Here is a 16,394-nt window from a genome sequence, read left to right on the forward strand (position 1 = left end):
ACCTCCTTCCTTGTATAGCTGCTGACAACCTCCTTCCTTGTATAGCTGCTGACAACCTCCCTCCTTGTATAGCTCCTGACAACCTCCCTGCTTGTATAGCTGCTGACAACCTCCCTCCTTGTATAGCTGCTGACAACCTCCCTCCTTCCATAGCTGCTGACAACCTCCCTCCTTGTATAGCTGCTGACAACCTCCCTGCTTGTATGGCTGCTGACAACCTCCCTCCTTGTATAGCTGCTGACAACCTCCCTCCTTGTATAGCTGCTGACAACCTCCCTCCTTGTATAGCTGCTGACAACCTCCCTGCTTGTATAGCTGCTGACAACCTCCCTGCTTGTATAGCTGCTGACAACCTCCCTCCTTGTATAGCTGCTGACAACCTCCTTCCTTGTATAGCTGCTGACAACCTCCCTCCTTGTATAGCTGCTGACAACCTTCCGTCCTTGTATAGCTGCTGACAACCTCCCTCCTTGTATAGCTGCTGACAACCTCCTTCCTTGTATAGCTGCTGACAACCTCCTTCCTTGTATAGCTGCTGACAACCTCCCTCCTTGTATAGCTCCTGACAACCTCCCTGCTTGTATAGCTGCTGACAACCTCCCTCCTTGTATAGCTGCTGACAACCTCCCTCCTTCCATAGCTGCTGACAACCTCCCTCCTTGTATAGCTGCTGACAACCTCCCTGCTTGTATGGCTGCTGACAACCTCCCTCCTTGTATAGCTGCTGACAACCTCCCTGCTTGTATAGCTGCTGACAACCTCCCTGCTTGTATAGCTGCTGACAACCTCCCTGCTTGTATAGCTGCTGACAACCTCCCTCCTTGTATAGCTGCTGACAACCTCCCTCCTTGTATAGCTGCTGACAACCTCCCTCCTTGTATAGCTGCTGACAACCTCCCTCCTTGTATAGCTGCTGACAACCTCCCTCCTTGTATAGCTGCTGACAACCTCCCTCCTTGTATAGCTCTTGACAACCTCCCTGCTTGTATAGCTGCTGACAACCTCCCTCCTTGTATAGCTGCTGACAACCTCCCTCCCCGTATAGCTGCTGACAACCTCCCTCCTTGTATAGCTGCTGACAACCTCCCTCCTTGTATAGCTGCTGACAACCTCCTTCCTTGTATAGCTGCTGACAACCTCCCTCCTTGTATAGCTCCTGACAACCTCCCTCCTTGTATAGCTGCTGACAACCTCCCTCCTTGTATAGCTGCTGACAACCTCCCTCCTTCCATAGCTGCTGACAACCTCCCTCCTTGTATAGCTGCTGACAACCTCCCTGCTTGTATGGCTGCTGACAACCTCCCTGCTTGTATAGCTGCTGACAACCTCCCTCCTTGTATAGCTGCTGACAACCTCCCTCCTTGTATAGCTGCTGACAACCTCCCTGCTTGTATAGCTGCTGACAACCTCCCTCCTTGTATAGCTGCTGACAACCTCCCTCCTTGTATAGCTGCTGACAACCTCCCTCCTTGTATAGCTGCTGACAACCTCCTTCCTTGTATAGCTGCTGACAACCTCCCTCCTTCCATAGCTGCTGACAACCTCCCTCCTTGTATAGCTCCTGACAACCTCCCTGCTTGTATAGCTGCTGACAACCTCCCTCCTTGTATAGCTGCTGACAACCTCCCTCCTTGTATAGCTCCTGACAACCTCCCTGCTTGTATAGCTGCTGACAACCTCCCTCCTTGTATAGCTGCTGACAACCTCCCTCCCCGTATAGCTGCTGACAACCTCCCTCCTTTCATAGCGCTGCAGGTTTCCGTCCACCCCGTGCCGGCCGGTCCGCACCTGTGCAGGGCAGGCAGCTGTTCGCTGTCGGTGGCCGGGTCCCTGGTGTTGGGGATCACCCCGATGATCGTGCTCTTCAGGGAGGTTCCGCGCAGCAGGCGGTTCCGCACCAGCTCGATGTTCCCGGGGGTGTCCGCGCTGCACCGCATGCTGGAGCCCGGCAGCAGCACGCCGTCCCGGGTGAGCAGCAGCGGCAGACGCCGAGGGATCTGGATGGAGTCGCTGCTCGCCATGATCCGCGGTGTCAGGAGACAACTGCGGCCAAAGGGCAAGATCCGGACTACAAGTACGGCGAGCGGAGAGCACCAAACACCCGCACATCTCGCACGATGAAGCGCAACACAGCGCTGACATCTAGCGGGCAATGTGGGAACTACAGCCTCTGAGGAAAAACCGTCCGTGACAGGAATTATAGCAGCACGAAGATCGCAGTAAGTGTGAACACTCACCAAACAGAGCAGCTTTTGGGGGCCTACAACTCCCAGCATGGCCTCCTGACTAGAGTACTGACTGACAAAAGCGTCTCCTGAGGTAAAATGGCGCCATGGCTATGATTGTGAGGGGATTTGGGGACGCTTAACCCTTCAGAGGCTTCGGTTAACGTCGGCCGTGACATCTAAGCGTAAAAAAAAGAAGGAAAATGAGATTTTGGAGATTTTTTTGTTTTTGAAGAGATTATTTCTGTAATGAATCTTCCAGCCTTTTGATTGGACGGAGCGTCGTCTGGAGCGGATTCCGGCAGGATCCACTCACGGCTTCGTGCAGAAACTCTCCAAATCCTCCTCAAAAAAATCCTCCCGAGCGGCGGAGGATCTGCTCCGAAAACTCCGCAGAAAGACGGCCTGGATTTCCTTCCTGAGGCGTTCGTCCTCCGCCGAGTTTCTAGAAGTTTCCGTCAGGATCCGCTTGGAAAAAGTCAATCGATTTATTTAGGAAAAAAAAAAAGATTGGACATGTGAAGAAAACTATTCAGAGGAGGTTTCCATGAATTTTTGCCGCTGTTTTTGAGGAGGATTTTGGTGCAGATTAAACAACAAAAAAAAACAGCGAAATCCTCATCGAAAACACCCGGAAAACTCCTCATTAATTTCTGTAGGAAATCCACTTAGTTCCTCAAAAAAAAAAAAAATTCTGAAAAAAAATAATAATAAAGTAAATAAAAACAAAATAAGGTAATAATATTAATTAATAATACAAAGTATAATAAAATAATAATAAAAAAAATGAAATAAATAGTGGAAATAATAATGAATAATAATATAAAATATAAAATAATTATAATTTTAAACACAACATATAGGTGGAAATAAAACTAAAATAATATAATTTATAATAATAATAAAAAAATATAATAAAATAATAATTTTAAAAATAAAATAATGAAAATAAAAAAATTAAAAATAACATAATAATAGTAATAATTATTAATAATACAAAGTATGATAAAATAATAATTTTAAAAAAATGAAATAAATAGTGGAAATAATAATGAATAATAATATAAAATAATTATAATTTTAAACACAATATATAGTGGAAATAAAACTAAAATAATATAATTTATAATAATAATAAAAAAAATATAATAAAATAATAATTTTAAAAATAAAATAATGGAAATAAAAAAATTAAAAATAACATAATAATAGTAATAATTATTAATAATACAAAGTATGATAAAATAATAATTTAAAAAAAATGAAATAAATAGTGGAAATAATAATGAATAATAATATAAAATAATTATAATTTTAAACACAATATATAGTGGAAATAAAACTAAAATAATATAATTTATAATAATAATAAAAAAAATATAATAAAATAATAATTTTAAAAATAAAATAATGGAAATAAAAAAATTAAAAATAACATAATAATAGTAATAATTATTAATAATACAAAGTATGATAAAATAATAATTTAAAAAAAATGAAATAAATAGTGGAAATAATAATGAATAATAATATAAAATAATTATAATTTTAAACACAATATATAGTGGAAATAAAAATAAAATAATATAATTTATAATAATAATAACAAAATATAATAAAATAATAATTTAAATAAAATAATGGAAATAAAAAAATTTAAAATAACATAATAATAGTAATAATTATTAATAATACAAAGTATAATAAAATAATAATTTAAAAAAATGAAATAAATAGTGGAAATAATAATGAATAATAATATAAAATATAATAAAATAATTATAATTTTAAATACAATATATATAGTGGAAATAAAAATAAAATAATATAATTTATAATAATAATAAAAAAAATATAATAAAATAATAATTTAAAAAATAAAATAATGGAAATAAAAAAATTAAAAATAACATAATAATAGTAATAATTATTAATAATACAAAATGTAATAAAATAATAATAATTAAAAAAAAATAGTGGAAATAAAATAATACTAATCAATCAATCAATCAAATTTATTATCGCCAAGTACATATTACATATATACAAGGAATTCTTTGTGGCAAAGAGGCAACATAATATATAACAACAGATACAACAAGTAACATCTAACAAGACAGATACAGTATATAGTCTACACATGACGATTTCATTATTGAACAGAGTGGATAGAAGCTGTTCATATGGCGGTTGGTGCTGCATTTGGGGACTCTGAAGCGACGTCCTGAAGGGAGTAGTTGGAATGAGGAGTGTCCTGGGTGAGAGGGATCGGATGAAATTTTCAATGCGTGGGATCGAATACTCTTATCATAAAGATCCTGGATTTTAGGCAGGGGGGAACCTATAATTCTCTCTGCTGTTCTGAAAGTCCTTTGTAAGCGGAGTTTGTCATGCGCAGTGGCTCCCCCATACCAGACTATCAGAGAGGAACAAATCACAGATCTGATGACAGCATTAAAGAATAAGATCAGCAGATTCTTAGACAAACCATATCTTTTCAGCTGACACAGGAAGAACATCCTCTGTTGTGCTTTTCTTATAACAGCATCCACGTTTTTCCCCCATTTAAGATCATGAGAGATGATAACACCAAGGAATATGGTCTCTGTGACCCTAAGAACCACTTCGTCATGGATGTAGATTGGAAGTATCTCATGTTGATCTTTCCTAAAATCCACAACCATCTCAGCAGTTTTTTTAGTGTTGAGTACAAGATTATTGGCTTTACACCAGTCACATATTCTTTCCACCTCACTCCGATACAAGTCTTCAGCATTTCCCCTGATGAGACCAATCAGTGTCATATCATCGGCAAATTTCAAGATTTTTACTGAGTCTGCTGAAGAGATGCAATCATTCGTATAGAGAAAAAACAGTAACGGGGACAAAACACACCCCTGAGGTGCCCCGATGTTTGTGACCAAGGTGTCCGAAGTGAATGGTCCAACTTTTACACTCTGTATCCTGGCTGTCAGGAAGTTATAAATCCACAAGCATAAGTTGAGAGGGACTCCAAGAGCTACCATTTTCTTATGAAGTAAATTCGGATCAATGGTATTGAACGCTGAGCTAAAGTCCATGAAAAGAATCCGGACATATGAGTGCAGTTCATCTGTATGATCCAAAATGTACTTCAGTGCCAGATTGACAGTGTCGTTTGCCGAACGATTCTCCTTATAGGCAAACTGAAGCGGGTCCCATAGCTTCTGCGTGAATTTTATCAGGTGGGACATCATAATTCTTTCGAAGACTTTCATAGCTACATATGTGAGTGCTACTGGTCTATAGTCGTTCAGCTCAGAGGATCCCACTTTCTTGGGGACAGGGATAATTGTGGAATTTTTCCAACACTGAGGTACAACGCACTCTTTCAGTGACACATTGTATATATTTGTCAGTATAGGGGCAAGCTGGGTAGCACATACTTTCAGACACATTGGAGATACACCATCAGGGCCAGGTGCCTTTTTGACCTTAAGTCCCTTTAGGATGCGTATCACCTCTGCCTCGGAGATCACTACTTGGGTGTTGCACAATGAATGATCTTTATATGAACAGACTGAGGAGCTTAGAGATGAATAGCCACTGTGTGTAGAGCTTGCCTCAAATCTGCAGTAGAATTCATTTAACTCTGCTGCCAGACTTCTGCTGGGGTTCACTATAGTGGGGTGGCTTTTATAATTGGTGACCTCTCTTAATCCTCTCCATGCAGATCTAGTATCTTTTGATGAGAACCTTTCCTCCAGAATCTTTGCATACTCGTGTTTGGCTAACTTGATCTCTTTAGATAGCGAGTTCCTAAGTTTCTTGAATTCAGTAATATCGCCTGCTTTATAAGCCTCCTCTTTTCTCTTACGGATCAACCTGACTTTATTTGTAAACCACGGCTTGTTGTTTCCCCGAAAGTGGACTGATTTGGATGGAATAAACGTGTCTTCACAAAAACGGATCTATGAGGACACTGCATCAACCCATTCATCCAGACCTGAGCATGTTTCCTGGAATACCTCCCAGTCCGTGCATTCAAAGCATGCTTGTAGTTGCAATTTTGCCTCCTCAGACCATGTCTTCTTTGTATAAACTGTACTTTTGGATGTTTTCAACCTTTGCCTGTAGGCTGGAATTAAATGAATTAGACAATGATCTGAAAAGCCCACTGCTGCTCTCCTCACTGCCCTGCAGGCCCCTTTTATGACTGTATAGCAGTGATCAAGCGTATTGTTCTCTCTTGCGAAGCAGTTTATGTGTTGAGTAAATTTGGGGAGATCCAGGTTGAGTTTTCCATTGTTAAAGTCCCCCATTACGATCACAAATGCTTCTGGAGATCCTTTCTCCCATTCTGATATTTTGCAAGCTAATTCACCAATAGCAGCTTTAACAGATGCTTGAGGGGGAATATATACTGCAACCAGAACCATAGATGAAAACTCTCTTGGAGAGTAAAATTCTCTACAATTGAGTGCAAGGTACTCTAGATCTAGAGAGCAACCTTTTCACAGTATGTTAACATCACAGCACCAGCTAGTGTTGATGTAGAGACATACCCCACCCCCCCTTGTTTACCTGAAGCTACACAATCACGGTCAACTCTGTAGATAACAAAACCAGGTAGATCCAGACTACAATCAGGGATGGTCTCATTCAACCAGGTCTCAGTAAAACAAAGAGCAGCTGAATTGGCCATATCAGATCTCATGTTACAAAGTAAGTTCAGATCCTCCATTTTGTTAGATAAGGAACGGACATTAGCCAAGTGGAGTGAAGGAAGAGCTGTTCTGAACCCTCTCCTCCGAAGGCATGCCAGGACGCCTCCTCTCCTACCTCTCTTGCAGTACACCTCCACAGGTTTCACAGAAGTAATGGATTTTATGTACTCAATTGTTGAATTAGCAATCATGCTCCAAGAAGGGGAGTCCATGAGAAATTGCGGATGATTCCAGAATAATAAATCGTCCCTTGAAATCATAAGAGAAGGTTTACAGAGTGCAGTGGCCATGATTACACTCAGCTTGTAGCTATAAAGACTGAACAGTCACAGCTTAGCAGAGTTAAATGTACAACTTTCCATAAAGGGTGCTCCCAGCACTGCTGGGGGGGAGGGCATGGGTGCAACAAGACAGGGACATCAGGGGACACGCCAACAGTCAGTCCAAACCTGCCCAGCTCACCCCTTCAGCTCCACCACAAGATCTCCAGAACATCTCCAGCACCGCACACTCCACCAGCTTTCCTATCCCGGGATCTTCTGCATGCTGGAAATGGGTACAAGGCAGGTAGCCAGCAGCTTCACTCTCTCCCAGCTGAAACCAGGCACGGAGCTCCACGAGGACAGAAAGACACCGGTCCCAGCTGGTCGCAGTCTCCACACTACTCCCAGCTCTGCCGAATCCTGTAGCCCTACAGCTCCATGTGGACCACAAGACTGAACAGTCACAGCTTAGCAGAGTTAAATGTACAACTTTCCATAAAGGGTGCTCCCAGCACTGCTGGGGGGGAGGGCATGGGTGCAACAAGACAGGGACATCAGGGGACACGCCAACAGTCAGTCCAAACCTGCCCAGCTCACCCCTTCAGCTCCACCTGGATCACAAGATCTCCAGAACAACTCCAGCACCGCACACTCCACCAGGTTTCCTATCCTGGGATCATCTGCATGCTGGAAATGGGTACAAGGCAGGCAGCCAGCAGCTTCACTCTCTCCCAGCTGAATCCAGGCACGGAGCTCCACGAGGACAGAAAGACACCGGTCCATTAACAATTAAACGGGGTAAAAAACTAAAAAACTCAGGAGCCTCGGCGCTCCTCCCCCTGCATTATTATAATAATGTATAACAATAATAATTAATAATAATAATACAAAATATAATCAAATAATAATGAAAAATTAAATAGTGGATATAAAAATAAAATAACAACAATAATAATAATTCTAATAATACAAAATATAATAAAGTAATAATTTTAAAAAATAAAATAAATAGTGGAAATAAAAATAAAATAATAATAATAATAATAATAATAACAACAGTTAATACTAATATAAAATATAATAAAATGATAATAATTTTAAAACCTAAAATAGTGAAAAAATAAAATAATAATTAATAATAATATGGCAAAATGCAATTTAATATTTTTAAAAAAATAAAATAAATAGTGGAATAAAAAAAAAAACTGCATGTCATTTCTTCAGAACAGATTCGAATGGAAAAAGCTCCAATTTAAACACTGTTCACTCAAAAGGCTGCAAAAATAAAACTTTTCAAAAACTCTTCAAGAGACAAAAAAAAAAACTGCTTAAAAATGGAAACATTTCCTACAAAAAACTGTCCATGTGAATTTAGGCCGAATCCCTCCCTGATGAGTCCCCCCTGATCTATAACTGTGTGATGAGGAGTCGCAGCAGCGCGTCAGCGGCAATCAGCATCACATGAAGAGTCTCTTGAGCCGGCGACTGATCACGGACGCTCGCAGAACCTCCGCTCGCCACGTCACTGACGCCGCGCTGTAATCACTTACTGCTAAAGTGGATCTCGCAGAAGTCTCAGGAGCTCCAGCTGTGACCATGAAAGGTAAGAGACAGATGGCGGGCTCAGGACCTGCACCAAACTAATGAAAATCAACGGCGTCATGTGCCCAAGCGCGGAACACATGCAGCATGAGCAGTCGCGCTGCCCCCACTCCACGACGTAATGGTTCACACTTCAGGCTAAAATCAATTAGATTATCCTTCTCCCATCTTGTCTCTTGATCTTTGTCAAGAAGCTGAGGCAGCAAAGTTCCAAAAAGGAACAACTACATCCAAAATTCTGGAGTAAAAACAGCCACCACCAGGGGGATATCGTTGCATAAAGATTCATACAGTCACCACTAGAGGTAGCTCACTACATACAGATTTACACAGTGACCACTAGAGGGAGCTCACTGTATACATATTTAAACAGCCACCACTAGGGGGAGCTCACTACATAGATTTATACAGCCACCACTAGAGGGAGCTCACTACACACAGATTTATACATATATACATTTATACATCTATAGCTCCCACCCTGGATCTGCCCCCATCCACCTTCCCTATGCCTTGGACTTCTATAGCCCCATCCTGGATCTGCCCCCACCCCCCCATCCACCTTCCCTATGCCATGGACTTCTATAACCCCCACCCTGGATCTGCCCCCATCCACCTTCCCGATGCCATGGACTTCTATAGCCCCATCCTGGATCTGCCCCCATCCACCTTCCCGATGCCATGGACATCTATAGCCCCCACCCTGGATCTGCCCCCATCCCCCCATCCACCTTCCCGATGCCATGGACATCTATAGCCCCCACCCTGGATCTGCCCCCATCCCCCATCCACCTTCCCAATGCCATGTACTTCTATAGCCCCCCCCTTGATCTGCCCCCATCCCCCCATCCACCTTCCCGATGCCATGGAACTTCTATAGCCCCCACCCTGGATCTGCCCCCATCCCCCATCCACCTTCCCGATGCCATGGACTTCTATAGCCCCATCCTGGATCTGCCCCCATCCACCTTCCCTATGCCATGGACTTCTATAGCCCCATCCTGGATCTGCCCCCATCCACCTTCCCTATGCCATGGACTTCTATAGCCCCATCCTGGATCTGCCCCCATCCACCTTCCCTATGCCATGGACTTCTATAGCTTCATCCTCGATCTGCCCCCATGCCCCCATCCACCTTCCCTATGCCATGGACTTCTATAGCCCCATCCTGGATCTGCCCCCATCCACCTTTCCTACAGCCCCTACCCAACATCCCTACTGTCCCTATCCCTATTCCCTTTTGTACACTTGCTTTGGCAAAACTAATGTGTATTTAGTCCTGCCAATAAAGCTTCTTTGAATTTGAATTTACAGCCACCACTAGAGCTTACTACATACAGATTTATACAGTCACCATTAGAGGGAGCTCACTACATACAGATTTATACAGCCACTACTAGGAGGAGCTCACTACATACAGATTCATACAGTCACCAATAGAGGGAGCTCACTACATACAGATTTATACAGCCATCACTAGAGGGAGCTCACTACATACAGATTTATACAGCCACCACTAGGAGGAGCTCACTACATACAGATTTATACAGTCACCAATAGAGGGAGCTCACTACATACAGATTTATACAGCCGCCACTAGAGGGAGATCACTACATACAGATTTATACAGCCATCACTAGAGGGAGCTTACTACATACAGATTTATACAGCCACCACTAGAGGGAGCTCACTACATACAGATTTATACAGTCACCACTAGAGGGAGCTCACTACATACAGATTTATAGTTACCACTAGAGGGAGCTCACTACATACAGATTTATACAGCCATCACTAGAGGGAGCTCACTACATACAGATTCAAACAGTCACCACTAGAGGGAGCTCACTACCTACAGATTTATATAGTCACCACTAGAGGGAGCTCACTACATACAGATTTATACAGCCACCACTAGAGGGAGCTTACTACCTACAGATTTATACAGTCACCACTAGAGGGAGCTCACTACATACAGATTTATACAGTTACCACTAGAGGGAGCTCACTACATACAGATTTATACAGCCATCACTAGAGGGAGCTCACTACATACAGATTCATACAGTCACCACTAGAGGGAGCTCACTACATACAGATTTATACAGTCACCACTAGAGGGAGCTCACTACATACAGATTTATACAGCCACCACTAGAGGGAGCTCACTACATACAGATTTATACAGCCACCACTAGAGCTTACTACATACAGATTTATACAGTCACCATTAGAGGGAGCTCACTACATACAGATTTATACAGTCACCAATAGAGGGAGCTCACTACATACAGATTTATACAGCCGCCACTAGAGGGAGATCACTACATACAGATTTATACAGCCATCACTAGAGGGAGCTCACTACATACAGATTCATACAGTCACCACTAGAAGGAGCTCACTACATACAGATTTATACAGTCACAACTAGAGGGAGCTCACTACATACAGATTTATACAGCCATCACTAGAGGGAGCTCACTACATACAGATTTATACAGCCGCCACTAGAGGGAGCTCACTACATACAGATTCATACAGTCACCACTAGAAGGAGCTCACTACAAACAGATTTATACAGTCACCACTAGAGGGAGCTCACTACATACAGATTTATACAGCCATCACTAGAGGGAGCGCACTACATACAGATTCATACAGTCACCACTAGAGGGAGCTCACTACATACAGATTTATACAGTCACCACTAGAGGGAGCTCACTACATACAGATTTATACAGCCGCCACTAGAGGGAGCTCACTACATACAGATTCATACAGTCACCACTAGAAGGAGCTCACTACAAACAGATTTATACAGTCACCACTAGAGGGAGCTCACTACATACAGATTTATACAGCCATCACTAGAGGGAGCGCACTACATACAGATTCATACAGTCACCACTAGAGGGAGCTCACTACATACAGATTTATACAGTCACCACTAGAGGGAGCTCACTACATACAGATTTATACAGCCACCACTAGAGGGAGCTCACTACATACAGATTTATACAGCCACCACTAGAGCTTACTACATACAGATTTATTAAGTCACCATGAGAGGGAGCTCACTACATACAGATTTATACAGCCGCCACTAGAGGGAGATCACTACATACAGATTTATACAGCCATCACTAGAGGGAGCTTACTACATACAGATTTATACAGTCACCACTAAAGGGAGCTCATTACATACAGATTTATACAGTCATCACTAGAGGGAGCTTACTACATACAGATTTATACAGTCACCACTAGAGGGAGCTCACTACATACAGATTTATACAGCCATCACTAGAGGGAGCTCACTATATACAGATTCACACAGTCACCACTAGAAGGAGCTCACTGCAGATTTATACAGTCACCACTAGAGGGAGCTCACTACATACAGATTTATACAGCCATCACTAGAGGGAGCTCACTACATACAGATTTATACAGCCGCCACTAGAGAGAGCTCAGTACATACAGATTCATACAGTCACCACTAGAAGGAGCTCACTACATACAGATTTATACAGTCACCACTAGAGGGAGCTCACTACATACAGATTTATACAGCCATCACTAGAGGGAGCTCACTACATACAGATTTATACAGCCGCCACTAGAGGGAGCTCACTACATACAGATTCATACAGTCACCAATAGAGGGAGCTCACTACATACAGATTTATACAGCCGCCACTAAAGGGAGCTCATTACATACAGATTTATACAGTCATCACTAGAGGGAGCTTACTACATACAGATTTATACAGTCACCACTAGAGGGAGCTCACTACATACAGATTTATACAGCCATCACTAGAGGGAGCTCACTACATACAGATTCATACAGTCACCACTAGAAGGAGCTCACTACAGATTTATACAGTCACCACTAGAGGGAGCTCACTACATACAGATTTATACAGTCACCACTAGAGGGAGCTCACTACATACAGATTTATACAGCCATCACTAGAGGGAGCTCACTACATACAGATTTATACAGCCGCCACTAGAGGGAGCTCACTACATACAGATTCATACAGTCACCACTAGAAGGAGCTCACTGCATACAGATTTATACAGTCACCACTAGAGGGAGCTCACTACATACAGATTTATACAGCCATCACTAGAGGGAGCTTACTACATACAGATTTATACAGTCACCACTAGAGGGAGCTCATTACATACAGATTTATACAGTCACCACTAGAGGGAGCTCATTACATACAGATTTATACAGTCATCACTAGAGGGAGCTCAGTACATACAGATTTATACAGCCATATACATACATATATTTATACCACCATTACCAGCTTCTTTTTATGCTCCTGCTTTTCCCAATGTCTCCACTGCTCCATCTGTCAATCATTATATGGCAGGAATACGGAGCTCCTATGCCATCAATAAGTTTTTCTGTTTTCATTTCTGTACTTGTCAATGAAAGCTCCCGGGCCGAGGCTGGAGATCACATGCGCTGTCGGCTCTGCTATAATCTGCTGCAGGGTCCTGGGCTGGTAATATGGGGGGTCGTATCCACTGACGTGGCCATCAATTATCAGGCAGCTACAAGGCTGGAGGTGTTTTGCTATCTACCATGCTTTATGAGAAACTTACAGAGGCGGCCTCTGCTGTGTCTGTAGAGAATAGAGGCTTTATTACCGAAATAAAATATTAATATTATGACATATGTTTCTTGCATCGGTCATCCCCACTTTACCTGCTAAAAAAATGGTATTGGAAACTTGCCATGAGTGGTAACAGGCTTTTTGTTTCTTTTGTGATGGTTTTTTTCTCTTATTGGGCTCTTCTGATTTGTGACCCCTGCAATCTTTAAAGTTGGGGGGCTGCAGTAATCTCCTGCTAATATGAACCAGAGACACTCACAGGATTTTGGTACAGAAGGGTAAGGTTCATGGCCATGATGATCATGTACACAAGGAAAAAAGATGACTACTTACTGATCACTATTGCTGGCCAAGAGGTGGAGATGGTTGAGACCTACAAATATTTGGGGGTTCACCTTGACAGCAAACTTGATTGGAGGTGTCATACAGAGGAGATTCACAAGAAGGGAATGAGCAGACTGTACTTTCTGCGGAAGCTCAGGTCGTTCAATGTGTGCAGTAAAATGCTGGAAATGTTCTACCAGTCCCTTGTAGCAAGCGCCATCTTTTTTGCTATCATTTGCTGGGGCAGTAGTGTGCGAGTAGCTGACGCCAATAAGCTCAACAAACCTATCAAGAAGGCAAGTGCGGCTGTTGGCCTCCATCTTGACTCTTTTGAGGAGGTCATGGAAGATAGGATTCAAAAGAAGTGCAGGGCTATAATGAACAATAATACACACCCACTATACGGGCTGTTCTTGAATCGGAAGAGCACATTCAGCAGCCGTCTAATCCTACTAAGGTGCAAGAAGGAGAAATTCAGGAAATCGTTTGTACCTACTGCTATGGGGATGTATAACAGTTCACTAAGGGTGAAAGATGGCTATGACCTAGGACCGGCGCACTAATGTAAAGCATCAGAGACTTGTGTACCTTTGTTTGTTACGTAGTGTGAGAATCATGTGGGAATAGTGGATGAGGGCAGGTATATCTCGCCCAGATTCCTTTCCTATGTGGCCTAGTCTGGTCAGTATCGCACCTGGTTACTAATGAATAATGGGAGGCGGATATAAAAGGATGCCAGGTGGTTGTGTGAGTGTCTCAGCCTGGGAACACAGAGAGCCTGTCTGTGTGAGAGACACACGTGAGTGGAAGCAGTGCCCACTGCAACTGTGGTTTGGCTGGACGGGAGAAGCCCGCCAGTTGGTAGTTAGGTTGTACCTTGTTTAGTTAGTGCCGGACAGGCAAGGATTTGTTTTATGTTTTTTTTCTTTATGCATTGCTTTCACCGTTAATAAACCTGACCCAGTGTCAGTTATACCCGGACCCCGGCTGTGCGCCTGAGTTTCATGCTGAACGCACGTGACCTTTGACCCCAGCAAAGCTGATCCCGGAGTGTTTTATCACATTGTCGTGGAGAACGCGGGCATCACGTTGGAAGCATGAGCATGGAGGACATGGTGAAAGCGCTGGTACAGTCCACCGCCGTCCAGCAAGAAGCTAATCGGGTGATGATGGCCCAACTGAAGGAGTTGGTGGACATGACAGCTACCGATCGTTCGCTTCTCCAGCAGGTGGCGCAGCGCTTGGCAAGCTTACCTGAGGTTAACCTGGAAGCCGAGTCGAGAGTGATTCACGTGAGTCGGTACTGGCAGAAGATGACGACCGAAGATGACTTCGAGGCATACCTGACCACGTTTGAACGGACGGTGGTGCGAGAAAAATGGCCGAAGGCACGATGGGCCGGCCTGATTGCCCCGTTTCTTTCCGGTGAAGCCCAAAAGGCTTATTATGACTTAGAACCTGAAGCCGCGCAGGACTTTGACAAACTGAAAGCCGAGATCTTGGCCCGGCTGGGAGTGACGACCGCTGTCCGTGCATAGAGAGTGCATCAATGGACTTATCAGCCGGATAAACCACCGCGGTCACAGATGTTCGACCTGATCCACGTGACGAAGAAGTGGCTACAACCTGAGGTGCTGACAGCGCCAGAGATAATCCAGAGAGTCGTCATGGACAAGTACCTGAGAGCTCTGCCGCCAGCCCTGAGGAAGTGGGTAAGCCATGGAAATCCTACGACGGAAGATCAACTGGTGGATCTGGTTGAACGTTACTCCGTGGCGGAAGCACTCCGAGACGACGCTACCCCTCCTCATTCTTCATCATCTCCACTTGAAACCGGTAAGACTGTTCCAGGGAGTAGGGGAGAAGGAAAAATCCCTAAGACAGTGGGGGAGGAAAACGGGACTGCCCGCACTGCGAGGCCGAGAGTAACGAACTATGGTCTAAGCAAGGGGCCTGTTAGGTGTTTCCGCTGCCAAGAGATGGGCCACATTGCTACGAACTGTCCGGTCACTGCTGAACCCATGCAGTGCAACGTCACAGACTCTAAAAACCGCATGTCTATGGTTGCACGGGTAGTGAGTGTGAATGCCGGTCAAAAGGATGTGGAAAAACACTTGTGTGATTTAACTGTTGATGGCAAAAATGTGGTGGCATTGTTAGACTCGGGAAGTGTGGTGACTCTGGTGAAGGCCAGTCTGGTGTCAGCCCCGACTGGACCATCAGACAAATTTTCTGTAACGTGTGTGCATGGAGACACCTGTTCGTACCTCACCACGGTCATATGCATTACTACTTCCTATGGGTCTGTGCAACATAAAGTGGGACTCGTCCCGGCGTTATTGCATGATGTTATCTTGGGCCGGGATTTTCCCCACTTCTGGCAATTGTGGGAGAATCAGTTGATGCCCCAGGGTAATAGTGTACATGGTTCTTCTCCCAGGGCGCGTGTGGGTCCCGAACCCCTGGAAGAGGTCTCCGCGGAAGACTCGGGGGAAGAGTCTGCTGGAAATGACCTGCAGTTCCCGTTTTCAGTGATGGTGGGTGATACGGAGGAGACCAGGGAAGAGGAGGGGGCAGGCAACCGTCCACCTCCCCGTTTGCCGGATTTGGAAGTTCAGAAAGATGACTTCCAAA

General features: G+C 43.5%; 1 protein-coding gene across 1 annotated transcript in view; it reads right to left on the minus strand.

The window, feature by feature from the left end:
* The window catches only part of LONP2 (lon peptidase 2, peroxisomal), a 59,715-nt gene extending 57,601 nt beyond the window's left edge, over nt 1-2,114 (minus strand). Inside the window, exon 1 of the mRNA XM_073554989.1 lies at nt 1,789-2,114. Within this exon, the coding sequence (XP_073411090.1) occupies nt 1,789-2,021 (233 nt within the window). The 5' untranslated portion in view covers nt 2,022-2,114. The remainder of the gene's footprint in view (nt 1-1,788) is intronic.
* Between the last annotated feature and the right edge of the window lie 14,280 nt (nt 2,115-16,394).

This window comes from Dendrobates tinctorius, unplaced genomic scaffold, assembly GCF_039654945.1.
Source record: "Dendrobates tinctorius isolate UK_male_01 unplaced genomic scaffold, ASM3965494v1 ptg000214l, whole genome shotgun sequence".
Lineage (NCBI taxonomy): Eukaryota > Metazoa > Chordata > Amphibia > Anura > Dendrobatidae > Dendrobates > Dendrobates tinctorius.